The 17,755-nt window shown below is 44.9% G+C and overlaps 1 protein-coding gene across 1 annotated transcript in view; it reads right to left on the bottom strand.

The window, feature by feature from the left end:
- The window catches only part of LOC138663198 (oocyte zinc finger protein XlCOF22-like), a 32,752-nt gene extending 15,417 nt beyond the window's left edge, over positions 1–17,335 (bottom strand). Inside the window, exons 1-6 of the mRNA XM_069749354.1 lie at positions 17,263–17,335; positions 15,882–16,034; positions 15,571–15,750; positions 15,365–15,488; positions 15,184–15,281; positions 6,221–6,311 (exon numbers count right to left, since the gene is read on the bottom strand). Coding sequence (XP_069605455.1) covers positions 6,221–6,311; positions 15,184–15,281; positions 15,365–15,488; positions 15,571–15,750; positions 15,882–15,953 — 565 coding nt within the window. The 5' untranslated portion in view covers positions 15,954–16,034; positions 17,263–17,335. The remainder of the gene's footprint in view (positions 1–6,220; positions 6,312–15,183; positions 15,282–15,364; positions 15,489–15,570; positions 15,751–15,881; positions 16,035–17,262) is intronic.
- Positions 17,336–17,755: the final 420 nt, after the last annotated feature.

Below are 17,755 nucleotides of genomic sequence, written 5' to 3' on the forward strand. Positions count from 1 at the left end.
TACTATCTAGAGTTGGTTTATTTAATCTACTTATGTTTTCTAGGTTACCGTGGCAACCCATTGTGGCCGTGGCTGCGTAGATCCAATGATGTTTTGGGCGCCTGCGCATTGACATCTAGCTTGCCGGCTCCGTGACGTCGTGTTTGGGATGTTCTGGCTGTGACGCGTCGGCGTCCTCCCTGCGTGGGAGGAGTCGGGGGGTGTGGCATGCGCGGCGCCGCTGGACCTGCTTGTATCGTGTATTGCGATGCTGCGGCTTCCGGCGGTATCGCGCCTGCGCGCGTCCGTGGCCTCTCCTTTGCATGGGGGATGGATGATCGCGTCGCAGCGGGGCGGGCCCTGCTCTACAGTCATGTGAGATGGGCGGGCTGTTGCCACGACGCACAGCTACACTCATCAGGGTGCTTCTGAGTTCGTTGCGGTCCTGTGGCTTGCCGGGATATGACGCGGGATTGTGATGTAGTTATGATGTAAGTTGTAAGCGGCTGCCTGATTTGTTATTCAGGGCTCTTTGGAAGCGTGATGAGGCCAGATAGGCTGGTTGAATTTCGGCGCCGAACATAGAAAGGATCCGGATTGGATATGAGGACTGTGATGACTATCCCATTGGAGCTTTGTAGCCCTGGTTACGGGTATGCCGGAACCTAATTGGTTGGACGATAAATAAACACTGCAGTAATGTTATATGGTATATGCTTTTTTGTTTCGATTTTTCCTTTTTTTCCATGCTGCTGGTATTGTGTGTATCCATTTTAATGTATTAGGGGTTGTCTGATCGATGTTATTTGCTATATGTATTTATGTAATTAGTGGCTGGCTGGTGATTGGTGCCCTGTGTGGTATCCACACCATTTAAGCCGACACTTTGTACTGTGTTGCATGCTTGAAAAAGACCAGGATACTGGTCGAAACGTTGCTTCTACATGGATAAATAAAGTTCTCTTTTTTACTACGACACCCGGCTGGAGCGCTGTTCATCTTCTTTTGGACTACTTGATATATCCAGGTTGGTTCCCTGGACAAGGAACGAGCGCCCGTTTGTGTGAGTGCTGTCAGCCCCACTTTTTTCTATATTAACTGATCACTTAGTCTCATCAGATGATGCCTGGGTATACACGTCGCATGAGTACACATACACACACGCACATATTCGCCACCCACACACAGAGACACACACACATTCTCCGCCCACACACTCTTCCTCTGACATTTCCCTGTCACGCCGATTATGGCAAAAATGGGCAGGACGGCGTATTAAGAACCCGCACCTGTCTCTGCACTATAAGGGGCCCTGGCTTTCCCTTATCTTGGGGGTACCTATGAAGGTTAGGAGGCCTGAGCCGCCAGCGTATCCCTGTCTCCTATGCAGGCCCTATAGTGACCCCCACTCCCCCCAAGGGAGGTGGACTGCACCAGTGTATAACTATACAATAAACAGGTAAACAGACAACGTAAAAGGAAAAGGTAAACCACACTTAGCTTAATGCTGCAAGGCACAGCACTGCAGGAAAAAACACCAGATGTAAACGGACACAGCAGTAGAGCAACAGTTCCCAGCTAGCTCTTACTCCTGGCTTGGTTGCTGAAGAATGTCATAACAAAGCAAAAAAGTGGAAAATAAAACAACTTTTAATACACTAAAGTCAGTAAAAATCAGTCACCCAAGTGAATATATAAAACAAGGGGGCCAAGTCTCAACCATGTGTAATGGACTTAAGAGACTAATGAGCCCTGGACAGGATAAAATGTTTCCGACCGTAATTTCGGAACCAATATTTCTTAGACTGGATTCAAAGAAGCTAAGCCAGAATAAATGAGAGACAGCAACAATACCTGTACACTCAGACGCATATATAAACAATGAACAGTTATTAGCATGTACTGTGAGAGATGCTTACTGTAACTTTTAAACAAAGTAAAAGGAACGGTCTCACCAATTCCCTCAGGCAGGTATTGGAGCGTCGGGTGTTCCTTTGTCAGATGAACATCCGGGTAAAGAAGAGATGACAGGACTTTTTGTCCCTCCTTTTACCAGGACATAGCATTATCTCCTCATACAAGCAAGTCCCCTGATGACTTGAGCTTGGAAGAAACGCGTCGGGACGATAAGATAGGGAGAGTGCAGGGCATGTGTATACAGGAGTAGCTGTGGACTGCCCTTGTAAGGGCAGGAGCTTTGGGGATAGCTTACTGGTAGCCCCGTAGGGATTGACATAGGGATTGTCATCTCTTCTTTACCCGGATGTTAATTTGACAAAGGAACACCCGGCGCTCCTATACCTGCCTGAGGGAATTGGTGAGACCGTTCCTTTTACTTTGTTTAAAAGTTACAGTAAGCATCTCTCACAGTACATGCTAATAACTGTTCATTGTTTATATATGCGTCTCAGTGTACAGGGATTGTTGCTGTCTCTCATTTATTCTGGCATAGCTTCTTTGAATCCTGTCTCAGAAATATTGGTTCCGAAATTACGGTCGGAAACTTTTTTATCCTGTCCAGGGCTCATTAGTCTCTTAAGTCCATTACACATGGTTGAGACTTGGCCCCCTTGTTTTATATATTCACTTGGGTGACTGGTTTTTACTGACTTTAGTGTATTAAAAGTTATGTTTTATTTTCCACTTTTTTGCTTTGTTACGACTTATGATTAGTGGGATCACCTGTATGACTCACACTTAATATACAGATTTTTGCTTTGTTGTCGCTGAAGAATAAACTAACACCGACAGTCAGCTGATGAACCAGCTGACCTCTTAAAGGATGGAGGGAGTGGTCATCACAAGCATCAGCTGAGCAAGCAGCAATGCAGTAACATCAGCGGCCACCGGGGGTAAGAAACTGCATTAACCCCCGATGACCAGAAAGGAAAAAAGGTATTAAACTGAAGCAAACCAGATCTGCCACAAATCCAAAATTGGATCGTGACATTCCCTTTGACAATTTGCTGCGTTTTTGGCAGCAAATCTGCAAACCTTTTATACCTGCGTTTTTGCTGCAGATTTCACTGACTCAATTGAAGTCCGTTAATCAAAAGTGCTGCAGAAATGCAAAAAGAATTGACATGCTGCAGAAAATAAAACGCTGCAAATAAGGATGGAAATTTACTGATAATGTGCACAACACTTCAGGATTGTCATTGAATTCCCTTGCTTTAGTATTCCATTGCGTTTTTGGAGCATTTACACACGTAAAAAAAACGCAGAGAAAACGCATTGTGTGCATACAGCATAATAGTGCAGATCTGACGTGTGATAAGGGAAAAGGGAATGGAGACCTTTTTTAACCCCTTAACAACCAGAGGCATTTTTGGTTTTGCATTTTCATTCTTTGCTCCCCTTCTTCCCAGAGCCATAACTATTTTTTTTCGTAAATATTGCCATGTGAGGGCTTGTTTTTTTGTGGGTTTAGTTGTATTTTTGAGTGAGAGCTTAATTTTAACATATCGTGTACTGGAAAACGGAAACAAAATTCCGTGAATTTGCTGTGAAATTGCAAAAAAGTGCAATCCCACAGTTTACATTTTTTACTATGTTCATTAAATACTAAAACTGACCTGACACTATGATTCTCCAGGTTATTATGAATTCATAGACACCAAACATGTCTAGGTTCTTTTTTATCTAAGTGAAGAAAAAAAATTCCGAACTTTGTTAAAAAAAATAAATTGCGCCATTTTCCGATACCCGTAGATTCTCCGTTTTTCGTGATCATGGGTTTGGTAAGGGCTGATTTTTTGCACACCGAGCTGTCGTTTTTAATTATACTATTTTGGTGCAGATACGATCTTTTGATCGCCAGTTATTGCATTTTAATGCAATGTCGTGGTGAGCAAAAAAACGTATTTCTGGCATTTTTACTTTTTTTCTGGCTACGCTGTTTAGCGATCAGGTAAATTATTTTTTAATATTGATATATCGGGTAATTCTGAACATTGCGATACACATATTTGATATGTTTGATTTTTTATTATTTTATTTTAATTAGGGCAAACGGGGGGTGATTTGAACTTTTATATTTTTTTATATTTTTAAAAACTTTTTTTTTTTCTTTTGGCAAGCTTCAATAGCCTCCATGGAAGACTAGAAGCTGCCATAACCCAATCGGCTCAGCTACATACAAACGATGATCAGATCACCTGGATGTAGCAGAATTAGTCACTTGATATGAGCGCTCACCACGTGGCGGCGCTCACTGCAAGCTGGCAGTGACAACCATAGAGGAATACAGGAGACCTCTGGTTGTCATGCCAACCCATTGGTGACCTGTGATCACGTGATGGGGGTCACCGATGGGCAGATTTCTGGCACGATTGCCAGAAGAGCATGTTAAATGCTGCTGTCGGCGTTTGGCAGCAGCATTTAACGTGTTAATAGCTGAGGGTGGATCGTGAATTCACCCGCGGCTGTTCCTTGCACATGTCAGCTGTTCAAAACAGCTGACGTGCCAGGAAAATGTGCACTCCCCGCCGGAGCCCACATCAAAGGGAAGGTGTCCGACATCGGCGTACATTTACGACCGATGCAGGAAAGGGGCTAAGGACTAACACGGAGTTACAGACTCAGATAACTGAGGTAGGGCAATCCCAGCACAATCAAACTATCATACAGATGAACAGGTAAAAAAGACATAGAATAAAAAACTATGTTACATCCCCAACAACAGCGTATGTATGATGGGAGAGCTCAAACACTAAACTGGAGTTGCACTCATTTATGGTGGACTACTGGAGCCATTGCGAGTCCTGTTCAGAAGAGTAGAGAAAGTATCAGTGCCTCCATTTCAGGACAGATTACTGCACAATCTAAATTCCTTAGGATTGAAAACATAATGTAATTTATGACGTGGAGTGAATCCATGAAACCAGAGCTCGAGCCAACACATCTCCTGAAGGTGTGAGTAAATGTACAGTACAGACCAAAAGTTTGGACACACCTTCTCATTTAAAGATTTTTCTGTATTTTCATGACTATCAAAATTGTACATTCACCCTGAAGGCATCAAAACTATGAACTAACACATGTGGAATTATATACTTAACAAAAAAGTGTGAAACAACTAAAATTATGTCTTGGTTTGCGTTTAGTTGGACCATAATTTATTTTTCAACAGGACAATGACCCAAAACACCTCCAGGCTGTGTAAGGGCTATTTGATCAAGAAGGAGAGTGATGGGGTGTTACGCCAGATGACCTGGCCTCCACAGTCACCAGACCTGAACCCAATCGAGATGGTTTGGGGTGAGCTGGACCGCAGAGTGGAGGCAAAAGGGCCAACAAGTGCTAAGCATCTCTGGGAACTCCTTCAAGATTGTTGGAAGACCATTCCCAGTGACTACCTCTTGAAGCTCATCAAGAGAATGCCAAGAGTGTGCAAAGCAGTCATCAAAGCAAAAGGTGGCTAATTTGAAGAACCTAGACTATAAGACATAATTTCAGTTGTTTCACACTTTTTTGTTAAGTATGTAAAATTTTGATAGTCATGAAAATACAGAAAAATCTTTAAATGAGAAGGTGTGTCCAAACTTTTGGTCTGTACTGTATATTACAGTCATCAGCCACACACAGCTTAGATATATATCATGGCACAGGGGTAAGGTCTTTTAAGAAGTTTATCACAATCCTCCTTGAAGTTATTCGGTTTTAAAAGAAACTGAAAATTCAGGATAAAGGGAAACTCTGTTGTTACAGTACAGAAATTCACGCTTGGCCTCACTGCACATTCAATGTTGTTGATCATAAAAGTGAAGTTTGGCCAGAAAGACTGGACCTGGTCTTGTAGGGACCATATGAGCACATTCAGCAGCACAGGAGGGAGAGAAGGGAGATTCATCCAATAAGATCTCAGGGTTCTAGGAAGCCAACAGCATCATTACCCTCCCCTTTCCCTTACAGGCCATCATCATATTTTTCTTCAAGTTTTTCTAACTTGTCAGCACATTCTACATTCTACGTACGCTGTCATTTGGCTTTGGAGTTTACAGATCTGGGCAGGTTACAGTCAGTGTATCCTAATTTCAGGGTATAGGTTGGTCCTCCAGGCTCTATGTTCTATAGAAAAGGGCTTTTAATGCCCAAAGCCATTTGAAGAGTTTTGGAAGGAGGAGAATGTTGTAGTCTAGAGGAAAAATGGTGATCACATGATTGCGATACAGCCAGACTACACCACTGATAAAGCAGCCACAGCCGGTGACTGAGAAGAATCTGTGACTTCTCTACTCACCTGGGTAGTCATATACAGGAATCTTCTCTTTACATCGCTCATCACCCCTCACATATGTCTCTGTAGTATTAATATGGGTCAGATCTTCACCCTGAAACAGATATTGTAAAAGTCACAGACAGATGGAGAAGTCACATCTATGATCAGCTCTAATCCTACCATCTCCAACGTTCTGATTACACAAATATAATCCGGATTACTTAACGGTAATTGTATTTTATGGAGTCCACGACAGCACCCACTGAGAGAGGGGATCCGCTCCCAGGAGCAGGAAACCTACAGATAAAAAGGAGCGGTGCCCCTCACTGTTGTGAATTCTGTGGCTGAATTCACTCCTGTGGTCACAAGTGGTACTGCAGCTTCTGAGCTTCCTCCCTCAGGTGTTCTGGTGAGCTCGTTAACTGCTTCATTACTTAACTCCGCCTGATGCTGCTATCCTTGCTCCTTGTCAATGTTTCAGTGTTGGATCTGAGCTTCTCCTGATTGTTCCTGTGACCTGCTGATCTGTATAGCTAAGTGCTTTTTGCTTTTTTGTTGCTTTTTTTCTGTCCAGCTTGTCTTTTGTTTTGCTGGAAGCTCTGAGACGCAAAGGGTGTACCGCCGTGCCGTTAGTTCGGCACGGTGGGTTTTTTTGCCCCCTTTGCGTGGTTTTGCTTTAGGGTTTTTTGTAGACTGCAAAGTTCGCTTTACTGTCCTCGCTCTGTCCTAGAATATCGGGCCCCACTTTGCTGAATCTATTTCATCCCTACGTTTTGTCTTTTCATCTTACTCACAGTCACTATATGTGGGGGGCTGCCTTTTCCTTTGGGGAATTTCTCTGGGGCAAGTCAGGCCTATTTTTCTATCTTCAGGCTAGCTAGTTTCTTAGGCTGTGCCGAGTTGCCTAGGTAGTTGTTAGGCGCAATCCACAGCCGCTTTTAGTTGTGTTTAGGATAGGATCAGGTGTGCAGTCTACAGAGTTTCCACGTCTCAGAGCTCGTTCTTGTATTTTTGGGTATTTGTCAGATCACTGTGTGCGCTCTGATCGCTAAGCACACTGTGTTTCTGGATTGCCTTCATAACACCTGTCATTAGCAAACATAACACCTCACCTCCTCAGTTAGATTACAGAGTACAAGAGGAACCGCCAAGAAAACATTAGAACATCTTTATAAAAACCACACGAGCGGTCAGGTGAGCGGTCACCTGAGCGGTCAGGTGAGCGGTCACCTGACCGCTCAGGTGACCGTGACGTCATTGAAGGTCCTTCACTCACCGCATTCTAAGGAACAGAGGGAGACGCTTGCAGCGCTGTGATCCAGGGCCCGTCCGAGGGTGAGTATATCCATGTTTTTTATTTTTTATTTTTTACATGAATATGGATCCCAGGGCCAGAAGGAGCGTCTCCTCTCCTCCAGACCCTGGGAACCACACGCCAAAATGCAGTATCCCTGCACACGCCGTACCCGTCGTATAAGACGATCCCCGACTTTTGGGACAATTTTTATGGGTCAAAAAGTCATCTTATACGCCGGGAAATACGGTACCTCAATATATACTACCATCACCCGGAGTGAGTTACATACACATCTCTAGTATGTGCTACTAAAGGGAGGGAAGTGAGTGGGTGCTGTCGTGGACTCCATAAAATACAATTACCGGTAAGTAATCCGTTTTTTTTATTCTCGCCACGACAGCACCCACTGAGAGACTTTCAGAGAACCATCATCTGGGAGGGACCACCATATTGAGGACAGATCTCCCGAAAACCAAGTCAGAAGATGATGACAAATCGAGTCTCTAGTGGTTGTAAAAGGTAGATGGTGAAGACCATGTTGCAGCATTACATATCAGATCAATCGAGACATCCGCCTTCTCAGCCCAGGAGGATGTCATAGCCCGTGACGAATGTGCCCTTTTCCATCCGGAGGACCTTTACCCTTTGCTGAGTAGGCCAGACAGATTATATCTCTGATCCAATGTGATAAATTGATCTTTGTGACTCCAAAACCCTTCCTGTGGCCCTGAAAAGACACAAACAGAGCCCTACTCTGCCTATATAATGTAGGACCGCTCTCCTCACATCTAAGGTGTGGAATCTCTTGGTCCAGGTGATGGGGAGGGATCCCTTGGTTCAGGGGTTGGAGGCAGGATGTTTCAGGAAGATGTTCTTGGTGTATCCTACTTTAGAGCTGATGCATAAAGTCTGGGAGGCAATTAAAAAGATTAGGGGTTTGGAGCTCTTGACAAATTTTTCCCCGATATGGCAAAACGAGACTCTACCGGAATTTGTTAAAATGGGAGAATTTAAAAATTGGATGAGACTGGGAATACAGTACATGGTTGAGATGCAGGACGTGCAGGGACTGGTGCCCTTTGGTAAGTTGCAGGATTATGGTCTACTGGAGGTCTGCAGATTTCAATATGGAAACAGGAACACATGGGCTACTTGCACAGTGAACAAGTCTGTAAGAACATGTTCACACACCACCACGAAACCTGAAGACACAAAAGAGAATGGTAAAACCAAAAACACTCAGTTTGAAAAAATGTTTGCAGTAATCCGCAAGTGCTAGTAAAAGATGTAAATAACAGGGTATTTGGTTGATACGTTTTTTGCAAAAAATGTATACTAAGCTGCTCTACCAATCTTCACGGTATACCCATATCAGAGCAGTCCTAACTAATGTATGCAATCCCTATCTGATGTATTTAAAAACCTGATCATCTGTATATTACCTGTGTGAACAGGGTTCAGAGAGGAAAAATCCATGTGTGCATACAGGGCAGAACAGCTTTTGTGCAGCTAGCCCAAGAGGAGTGGTGGAACTCCCCAGTCTTGTAGACACAAGAGAACAATCATGGAAACAGGAACACATGGGCTACTTGCACAGTGAACAAGTCTGTAAGAACATGTTCACACACCACCAAGAAACCTGAAGACACAAAAGAGAATGGTAAAACCAAAAACACTCAGTTTGAAAAAATGTTTGCAGTAATCCGCAAGTGCTAGTAAAAGATGTAAATAACAGGGTATTTGGTTGATACGTTTTTTGCAAAAAATGTATACTAAGCTGCTCTACCAATCTTCACGGTATACCCATATCAGAGCAGTCCTAACTAATGTATGCAATCCCTATCTGATGTATTTAAAAACCTGATCATCTGTATATTACCTGTGTGAACAGGGTTCAGAGAGGAAAAATCCATGTGTGCATACAGGGCAGAACAGCTTTTGTGCAGCTAGCCCAAGAGGAGTGGTGGAACTCCCCAGTCTTGTAGACACAAGAGAACAATCATGGAAACAGGAACACATGGGCTACTTGCACAGTGAACAAGTCTGTAAGAACATGTTCACACACCACCAAGAAACCTGAAGACACAAAAGAGAATGGTAAAACCAAAAACACTCAGTTTGAAAAAATGTTTGCAGTAATCCGCAAGTGCTAGTAAAAGATGTAAATAACAGGGTATTTGGTTGATACGTTTTTTGCAAAAAATGTATACTAAGCTGCTCTACCAATCTTCACGGTATACCCATATCAGAGCAGTCCTAACTAATGTATGCAATCCCTATCTGATGTATTTAAAAACCTGATCATCTGTATATTACCTGTGTGAACAGGGTTCAGAGAGGAAAAATCCATGTGTGCATACAGGGCAGAACAGGATTGCATACATTAGTTAGGACTGCTCTGATATGGGTATACCGTGAAGATTGGTAGAGCAGCTTAGTATACATTTTTTGCAAAAAACGTATCAACCAAATACCCTGTTATTCACATCTTTTACTAGCACTTGCGGATTACTGCAAACATTTTTTCAAACTGAGTGTTTTTGGTTTTACCATTCTCTTTTGTGTCTTCAGATTTCAATATGGGCAGTTTCGGCATGCTTATGTTACGCAGAGCAAGACGATGAATATGGAGATTCACAAGGATATATTGATTGATTATGTCTGCGCAGAGGGGGGAACAAAAGGGGTGGTGTAAGGCATTTATAAGGATCTAATGCATACTTTTTTAAATAATTATCCTATTGGAGCACAGGGGAAATGGGAGGAGGAATTGGGTAGGATAGAGGAAAATAAATGGGAAGTGATTATGGAATATATACCCCAGTTATCGCTGAGTGAACCGGGCAGACTCTCGCAGATATATGTACTCCATAGAGTATATAGGACTCCTGAACGGCTGTATAGAGCAGGTCTGAGACAGACTTCTGAGTGTCCTCGGTGCCGGGTGGAGGGGGCTGGAATTCTCCGTATGTTATTGCAGTGTCCAAATCTGAACCCCTATTGGACAGTGGTGCTTAATGCCATTGGGGGAGCGTATGGTTGTAGGATTGAGAGGCATCCTGTGGTTTGTATTCTGGGATATGTGGAGGAGGTCCAGGTACATAATAAATATAAGGTGGCAATAGCTAGATTATTATATATTGTGCGGAAGCTAATCGCCAGATACTGGATAAATGAAGATCCGCCGACATTGAGGGAATTCTTCAGACAGTCTGACTATGTGAATACGGAAAAAAAACATTTGTTAAGAGAAAAGGCATAAGAACATTTGAGACACTGTGGACACCTTGGGTGGAGAGAAGATGACCCTGAACTTAGGTTATACCATGCATTATTCGCTGCACTTGTATGTAATGGGGAGAAAGGGAGGGGAAGGGAGGGAGGGAATTTCTGAAATTAATGACCATTGTTAATGTTGTTCTCATTGCGATTTTTGTTTTACTGCTTTGTACCTTGAATTTGGTTAAATAAAAATGTATCTGATTTAAAAAAAAAAAAAAAAAAGGTGTGGAATCTCTCTTCCTCAGCAGTACAAGGGTTATCAAAAAAGGAGGGAGGGAAAATCCCCTGACTTCTATGAAACCTGGCGGCTACCTTAGGGAGGTAGGAAGGTTCTGTCTTCAGCAGTATCCTATCAGGAAATACAGGAAAGGAGGGTCGATAGATAGAGCCTGTATGTCACTAACTTTTCTAGCTGATGTTAAAGCAACTAACAGAGCAGTCTTTAATGATATGTACTTTAATGCGACAGACTCTAAAAGGTTCAAAAGGAGGACCCGTCATGGCATCAAGGACCAGGTTCAGGTCCCAGGGAGGCAAGCGAGCAATGTGTACAGGGTCACTACGCTCACACAATAAAATAAACAGTACAAACCATCTATCTCCCTCAATATTACGACTAAATAGGGCTCCCAAAGCTGATATCTGAACCTTTAATGTGTTAACTGAAAGACCCAGCTCCCGACCTTTCTGCAGAAACTCGAGAATTGCAGAAATTGGAACCTCACTACAGAAGGGCCCAGTATGAAAATTAAGGAACTTCCTCCACACTCTACTGTATATCTTCGTTGTGGATTATTTCCTACTCTGCAGACTGGCACTAATCAGGTTGGCAGAAAACCCCCTTAGTTTCAACATCTGCCTCTCATGTTCCACGCTGTCAAGCAGAGACCCTTCACCCAAGCATGAGGGAATTGACCCCGAGAGATCAGGCCTGGATCTGATGGGAGGATCCAGGGGTCGGATATTAACATGGCCCTGAGCCATGAAAACCATGGTCTCTTGGGCCAGAAAGGAGCAATGAGAATTACCCTTGCTCTATCGTCCCTGATCTTCCTGATGACTAGTGGAAGCACCATCATTGGGGGAAAGGCATAGGCCAGACTAAACCGCCAAGGGAACTGGAGGGAGTCGACCATCTCTGGCTGATCTGCCCTGTCCAGGGAGGCAAACCTTTGGAACGTTCTGTTGTCCCTGGTAGCATACAAGTCTATTTCTGGAAGCCCCCACAAGTCCACTAACTTTCTAAATACTTGGTGACTGAGACCCCATTCTCCCTGATATAACGTATGGCAACAGAAGAAGTCCGCTTTGAAATTTTCCACTCCTTTGATGTGAATCGCTGAGAGGGACAAGAGATGGGTTTCAGCCAGTTGGAGAATCTCCAACGCAGTAGACATCAACACTTTTGATCGAGTTCTGCCTGGCCAATTTACATATACAACCCACATGGTATTGTCCAACAAAACTCTCACATGAAACCCCGGTGAAAGTGATGTAGAGCATGACTGACTGCCTTTTGTTCCTTTAGATTTGAGGAGTCATCAGCCTCCTCTATGGACCACTGCCCCTGGACCAGGTTATCGTCCATATGAGCTCCCCATCCATCAGGATTAGCATCCGTAGTAACTATCCTGGACAGTTTCACTACCCATGGAATCCCCTTCCCGCCTCGTCTCCCGGGACCTCCATCAGGACATGCTTAGATAATAGACATAAAACCTCCAACTCAAGAGCCTCCTGTTGTGCTGGAGATCTAAGGGTATGTGTCCACGGGTTGGTTTACATCCGGATTAACTGCGGATTGAATGCTGCATACAACAGCAGCTTCAACCAGCAGCATCCAGATGTTACAGCATAGTGGAGGGGATTTTAAGAAATCCCGTCTCCTCTATGCGTGCAAACACGCGCCCAGCGTTTACGGACATGCGGCGCATCTTTTTAGAACGCAGCATGTCTGTTTACCTTTCAGCGACGCTCCGTCGCCGCAAGGTAAATCACAGGGCCCTATGCATAGGGTGCGGAGATTCCGGATGTGTGCAATGAACACATCTGGAATCACGGCGCGTTCAGAAGGGGGCGGCACTTTGGGCGGAGAGGGTTTCCGGTCCGTCCAAAGCGCCGTAAATCCAGACAGTGGACATGCACCCTCAGAGAGGTCATGACAAAGGAATCCGGGGGGATACGAAGAAACTCTAGCTTCAACCCTGATGTTACTAAGCCCAGGGTCCTGGGATTAGAAGTGATCTCCCGCCATCTGTGGCAAAAGAATTTAACCTGCCGGCCACAGGGGGTCAGGGTCAATGGAATTTATTACTCTTCCTGGAAGAAGATCCGCTAAAAAGGGCACCTTTTTGTTTGGTCTCCTTTGTATCCCAGCGATCTCGGTTTTCATAAGGCCTCCTCCTACCGAATGGTCCCTTTCTGAAGGCCCTCCTGTAGGACAGAACAGACTGGTTAGGGAACCCCTTCTTTCTCTCTCCCGCCTTGGTGAGAATATGATCGAGCATGCTGCCAAACAGGAACTCACCCTGGAATGGATTTGCACACAATTTAGACTTTGATTGCGCATCCCCCTTCCAGCCCATCAGCCATAGGGCACGACAAGCAGAATTAAGAAGACCAGCTGACCTTGCCACCAGGCGTAGGGAGTCCACTGAAGCATCAGCTAGATATGCTGTAGTTCCCCTGATCAATGGAATAGAGGACAACAGCCTCTCTCTAGACAATCCTTTCTTGATCTGTTCCTCCAGCTGGTCCACCCAAAGAAGCACTGACCTTGCTGTACATGTGCGGGATATAGCCGGTCTAAAGGCTCTGGTGCAGGACTCCAATGATCTTTTAAGTAATGTCTCTGCTTTGCAGTCTAGAGGGTCGTATAAGACCCCAGAATCTTCTACAGGCAGCACAGAGTGCCTAGAAGTCGAGGTCACTGCAGAGTCCACCTTGGACCAAGCTGTCAGGTCATCAACTTCAAAGGGACAAAGGGATACATCCTCCTGGAAGATGAAGAGAGGAACCCTCGCGCTGTCCCTGCTTGCTCCATTCCTTCCTGGCCAAATCCTTCAACGCACCAAAAACTGGGAAAGCAAGTCTCTTTTTCTATGAGAGACCTGCAAACATAATTTCCTGCGTAGATCTAGCCTCTGTCGCCTCTGAAAGCCCCATGGTATTTCTAACTGATTTCACCAGGTTATCCATACTCTCTATGGGAAAACAAGATAACCCTTCTTCACCAGATGATGATGAACCAGAAGCCCCAGGGAATCCAGTCTGGTCACTACCGGAAGCAGAACTGGAGACAGGGGTAACACTCCTTGCTTTGGACTTTTGTTTCCTAAGGACTGAAGTTCCTCTCTTATCATTAATCGTATATCAGCGGATCTAACCGAGGACTCCTCCTCTAACGTCTGGGTGATACAACTCTGACACAGTCTTTTAAGATAGATGTCAGGAAGGGGTTGTGAGCACAATGCACATTCTTTGTGCTTGGCTTTTGTAGTTTTCTTAGCCTGAAGGGGAGGTACACAGAAAGAAGGTGAATCAGCTTAGTAGGCAGAGTCATGTAACACTCACCCAGTGAAGCTGTGATATGGTACCGGTTCTGGAAGCGGAGGCACAGCACAAGTTCTAGACGGTTCAGCTCTCTTACTCCGTACTCTCTTGTCAGTGGAGTCGCCCTCTCTGGAGCACCCACTGCTGCTCTTGGGATTGCTGTGCAGCTGCACTTCTACCACCTGTGGTGCACCTTAGTTTCTCCTGGAGAGGACATCTTTGGGACACATTGGCAGCAGGAGGCCGCCGGATCTTATACTTACAGCCAGTCCATCTCCAGAACAAGCCTCCCCTGACCCCCGGAAATGAAACCAAGCAATTTTAGTTCAGGAATGCTGAATGGGCAGTACGCATGCGAGGGCCGAAACCTGGAAGCACTGCCCGATGGAAGAGCAGGGCAGCCGATGCATGCATCCCGCTCCACAAGATGAGTGCCGGTCTGTTCCTACCGCACCACGTTCCGCGTGAACCAGGAAGGCCTCTCCCGGATCCTGGCCTCACATCATCCACCATCAGACGAGGGGGGAGTCTGACAGGCAGAGCTCTCCCGACACTGCTTCTGGTGCCACAGCCCCTGCTGTTCCCCAGACACCGCACAGGCGGCATGCACAGGCCCAGGTAACGTTTGCAGGTTTCCACAGGAACAGGAAACCAACATAGGAGGCGAGGGGGACCACCCCTTTCTATCTGTAGGTTTCCTGTTCCTGGGGGCGGATCCCCTCTCTCAGTGGGTACTGTCAGCGACAATAAAAAAAACATATAATACTGGTGGATAAAACAAGACTGAGCACAAAACCTTCACAGTTGTCTACACATCATAGGGGAGATATCATGACTCCTTCTCTCCATCTACCTGATGAATCTGAGGAACATTGGGATCTTCTTGTTTACAGTCCTGTGAAAGAAGAGGATGGGGACATCTCTCTGGTGTTGTCGTCTCACTGGATAGAACTGGAGGAAACACATACAGGGACTGAATTCATTCTTTACATACAGATAATTATAGACCGTGTGTATTTAGTCCTGTCTATTACCTTGTGATTTGAGGGGCTGGGGAACCTCCATCATGACGTCCTTGTACAGATCTCTGTGTCCTTCTAAATACTCCCACTCCTCCATGGAGAAGTAGACTGCGAGATCCTGACACCTTATAGGAACCTGACACATACAATGATAACGTCATCCCCCGATCCCTTCATAGCGTTACTGTATAATGTCCCAACATTCCCAGCAGTGTCACCTCTCCAGTCAGCAGCTCAATCATCTTGTAGGTGAGTTCTAGGATCTTCTGGTCATTAATGTTCTCATGTATCAGGGGGTGAGGTGGAGGCCCCGTGATTAAGGGATGGGGAAGACCCCTGAGCCCAGACACAGGGTCCTGACAGCACTCACTAGAGGTCTTCTTCACTACTGTGTAATCCTGGTTATGGAGAGAAACATTAATAAATCTCACTACAGACATTTCCAGAGTCCTCACCTCTCCAGTTCTGTCCATTTCTGTTATTCCCATAGATAAGAATGATGTAATGTGACATCATCAGAATCTCTCACCTCTCCAGTAAGCTGGAAGAGGATTTCTAGGGTGAGGTGTAATATCCTCTCCGCCATCTTGTCTCTGTCCATATCTATCTTCAATGGGTAAATCAGGAAAATTATCTTCTATAGAAGATCTTCACAGAGGATCGGATCGGATATTGAAGGGACCTGAATGAGAAGAAGACGAGTCAATGTAACATCATAAAATTCCTGTAGATAATAAGGGGAAACATATAAGAAGGTAGAACTTGTAGATGTTGTATTCTATAGTCTTGTATGGACTGGAAGATAAGTTGAATTGCTGACTAAGACATCTCCTCCATGCTCCCAATCACTGGCGATGTTATTCACAGTTTTGGCGACTGATTGGCTGCAAGAATCATAAGTTCGTTAAGTCAGAAAAGAAAATATAGAGACTAGCGGGAACCCAAGCAGTAATAGTATTTTTGTTATTTTACAGTATTCAGTTTTCTTCTTTATATCCAGTAATAAAACCTATATATATTTAGGCCACAGACAACAAGCAGTTTGTTCCTCGGAGTCGGCAGCTGAATACGTTCCTCATAGACTCATCTTCCATAACGTTAATTCTCGTCTCATTTACCGACACTGGAATCGGCATTAGCAATACTGCAGGAGATATTCATTACACGCGACAGGAGAAATAACTACTTCATGATGAGGACGACATCTTCATCTTCTACTACGGCTCTAGAAACATATTTGTCCAGAGTCGGTCACTGACTCCATCACCACCGGCCTCTATATGAAGGTTTCCCGACAATACTGTGTGGGGGCTGCGTACTATGAGAGTAATACAGGTTTCTTTTGTTCCCGTCTTGCATAGACCCAAGAAATTGGGTTGGAGATACTGTGAGAACATTATACTGTGTGTGCGAACCAAGGAAGTGGCAATATACAGTATCAAGAATGGGGATAAATGAGGATTTATTATCTAGTGGTTTAGGTGGTAGCAGATTGTGTGAGGCATTTTGTATTATTATAATGTGTGGAGGCTACTGGGGAACATTACACTGTGTGAGGCCCCGTACTATGGGAGTAATACATGTTTCCGTGGTTCCCGTCTTTCATAGTTGGGTCGTTTGTATTTATCAGCGGAAAAGGAACAAAACCATTGTGATTCTTATAAGGAGACAACACAAACCCCCTAAATATAACATTTTATAACAACCCCACAATCAGTGACTCTTCAGGGTAAATCGCTCTCTCACCATTGGATTAGAGCTGATACTATGGAGCTAAAGGGACTAAACAGACTTTCTGTCACCTCCATAAAGGGGCACTTTACTGTGTTCGTCAGAACTGTCCGAGGATTATTAGAGGGGATAGTTTCCCCCCAATTAGAAGGGACACCTGTGGATATTGGGGTCTTTACCTGCTACAGTCCTGGTGTGGACCCTCCACCAGCAGAGCCGCACTCCACCTATATGGCTACTCTGTGCGCACAGGACCTGTGATGAGGTCACAGGAGGGGAGGAGTCAGGGGTCACATGATCAGGGGCCTCAGTGTATGCAGGACTCTGCTGTGCTGGTTGTCATGGTGCTGGATGAGGGGAAGTTTATGTGTGAGGTCAGGAGGGGTTTACAGTGTGGATGTAGCGGAGCCGTGTGTGTATTAGGTGTCTGGAGCTGAGCCATGTATGTAAGAGGTGTACGGAGCGGAGCCGTGTGTGTATGAGGTGTACGGAGCAGAACCGTGTGTGTATGAGGTGTACGGAGCAGAACCGCCTGTGTACGAGGTGTCTGGAGCTGAGCCATGTGTGTACGAGGTGTATAGAGCGGAGCTGTGTGTGTGTATGAGGTGTATGGAGCAGAGCCGTGTGTGTATGAGGTGTACAGAGCAGAGCCGTGTGTGTATGAGGTGTACG

This window comes from Ranitomeya imitator, chromosome 2 (assembly GCF_032444005.1).
Source record: "Ranitomeya imitator isolate aRanImi1 chromosome 2, aRanImi1.pri, whole genome shotgun sequence".
Classification (NCBI taxonomy): Eukaryota; Metazoa; Chordata; class Amphibia; order Anura; family Dendrobatidae; genus Ranitomeya; species Ranitomeya imitator.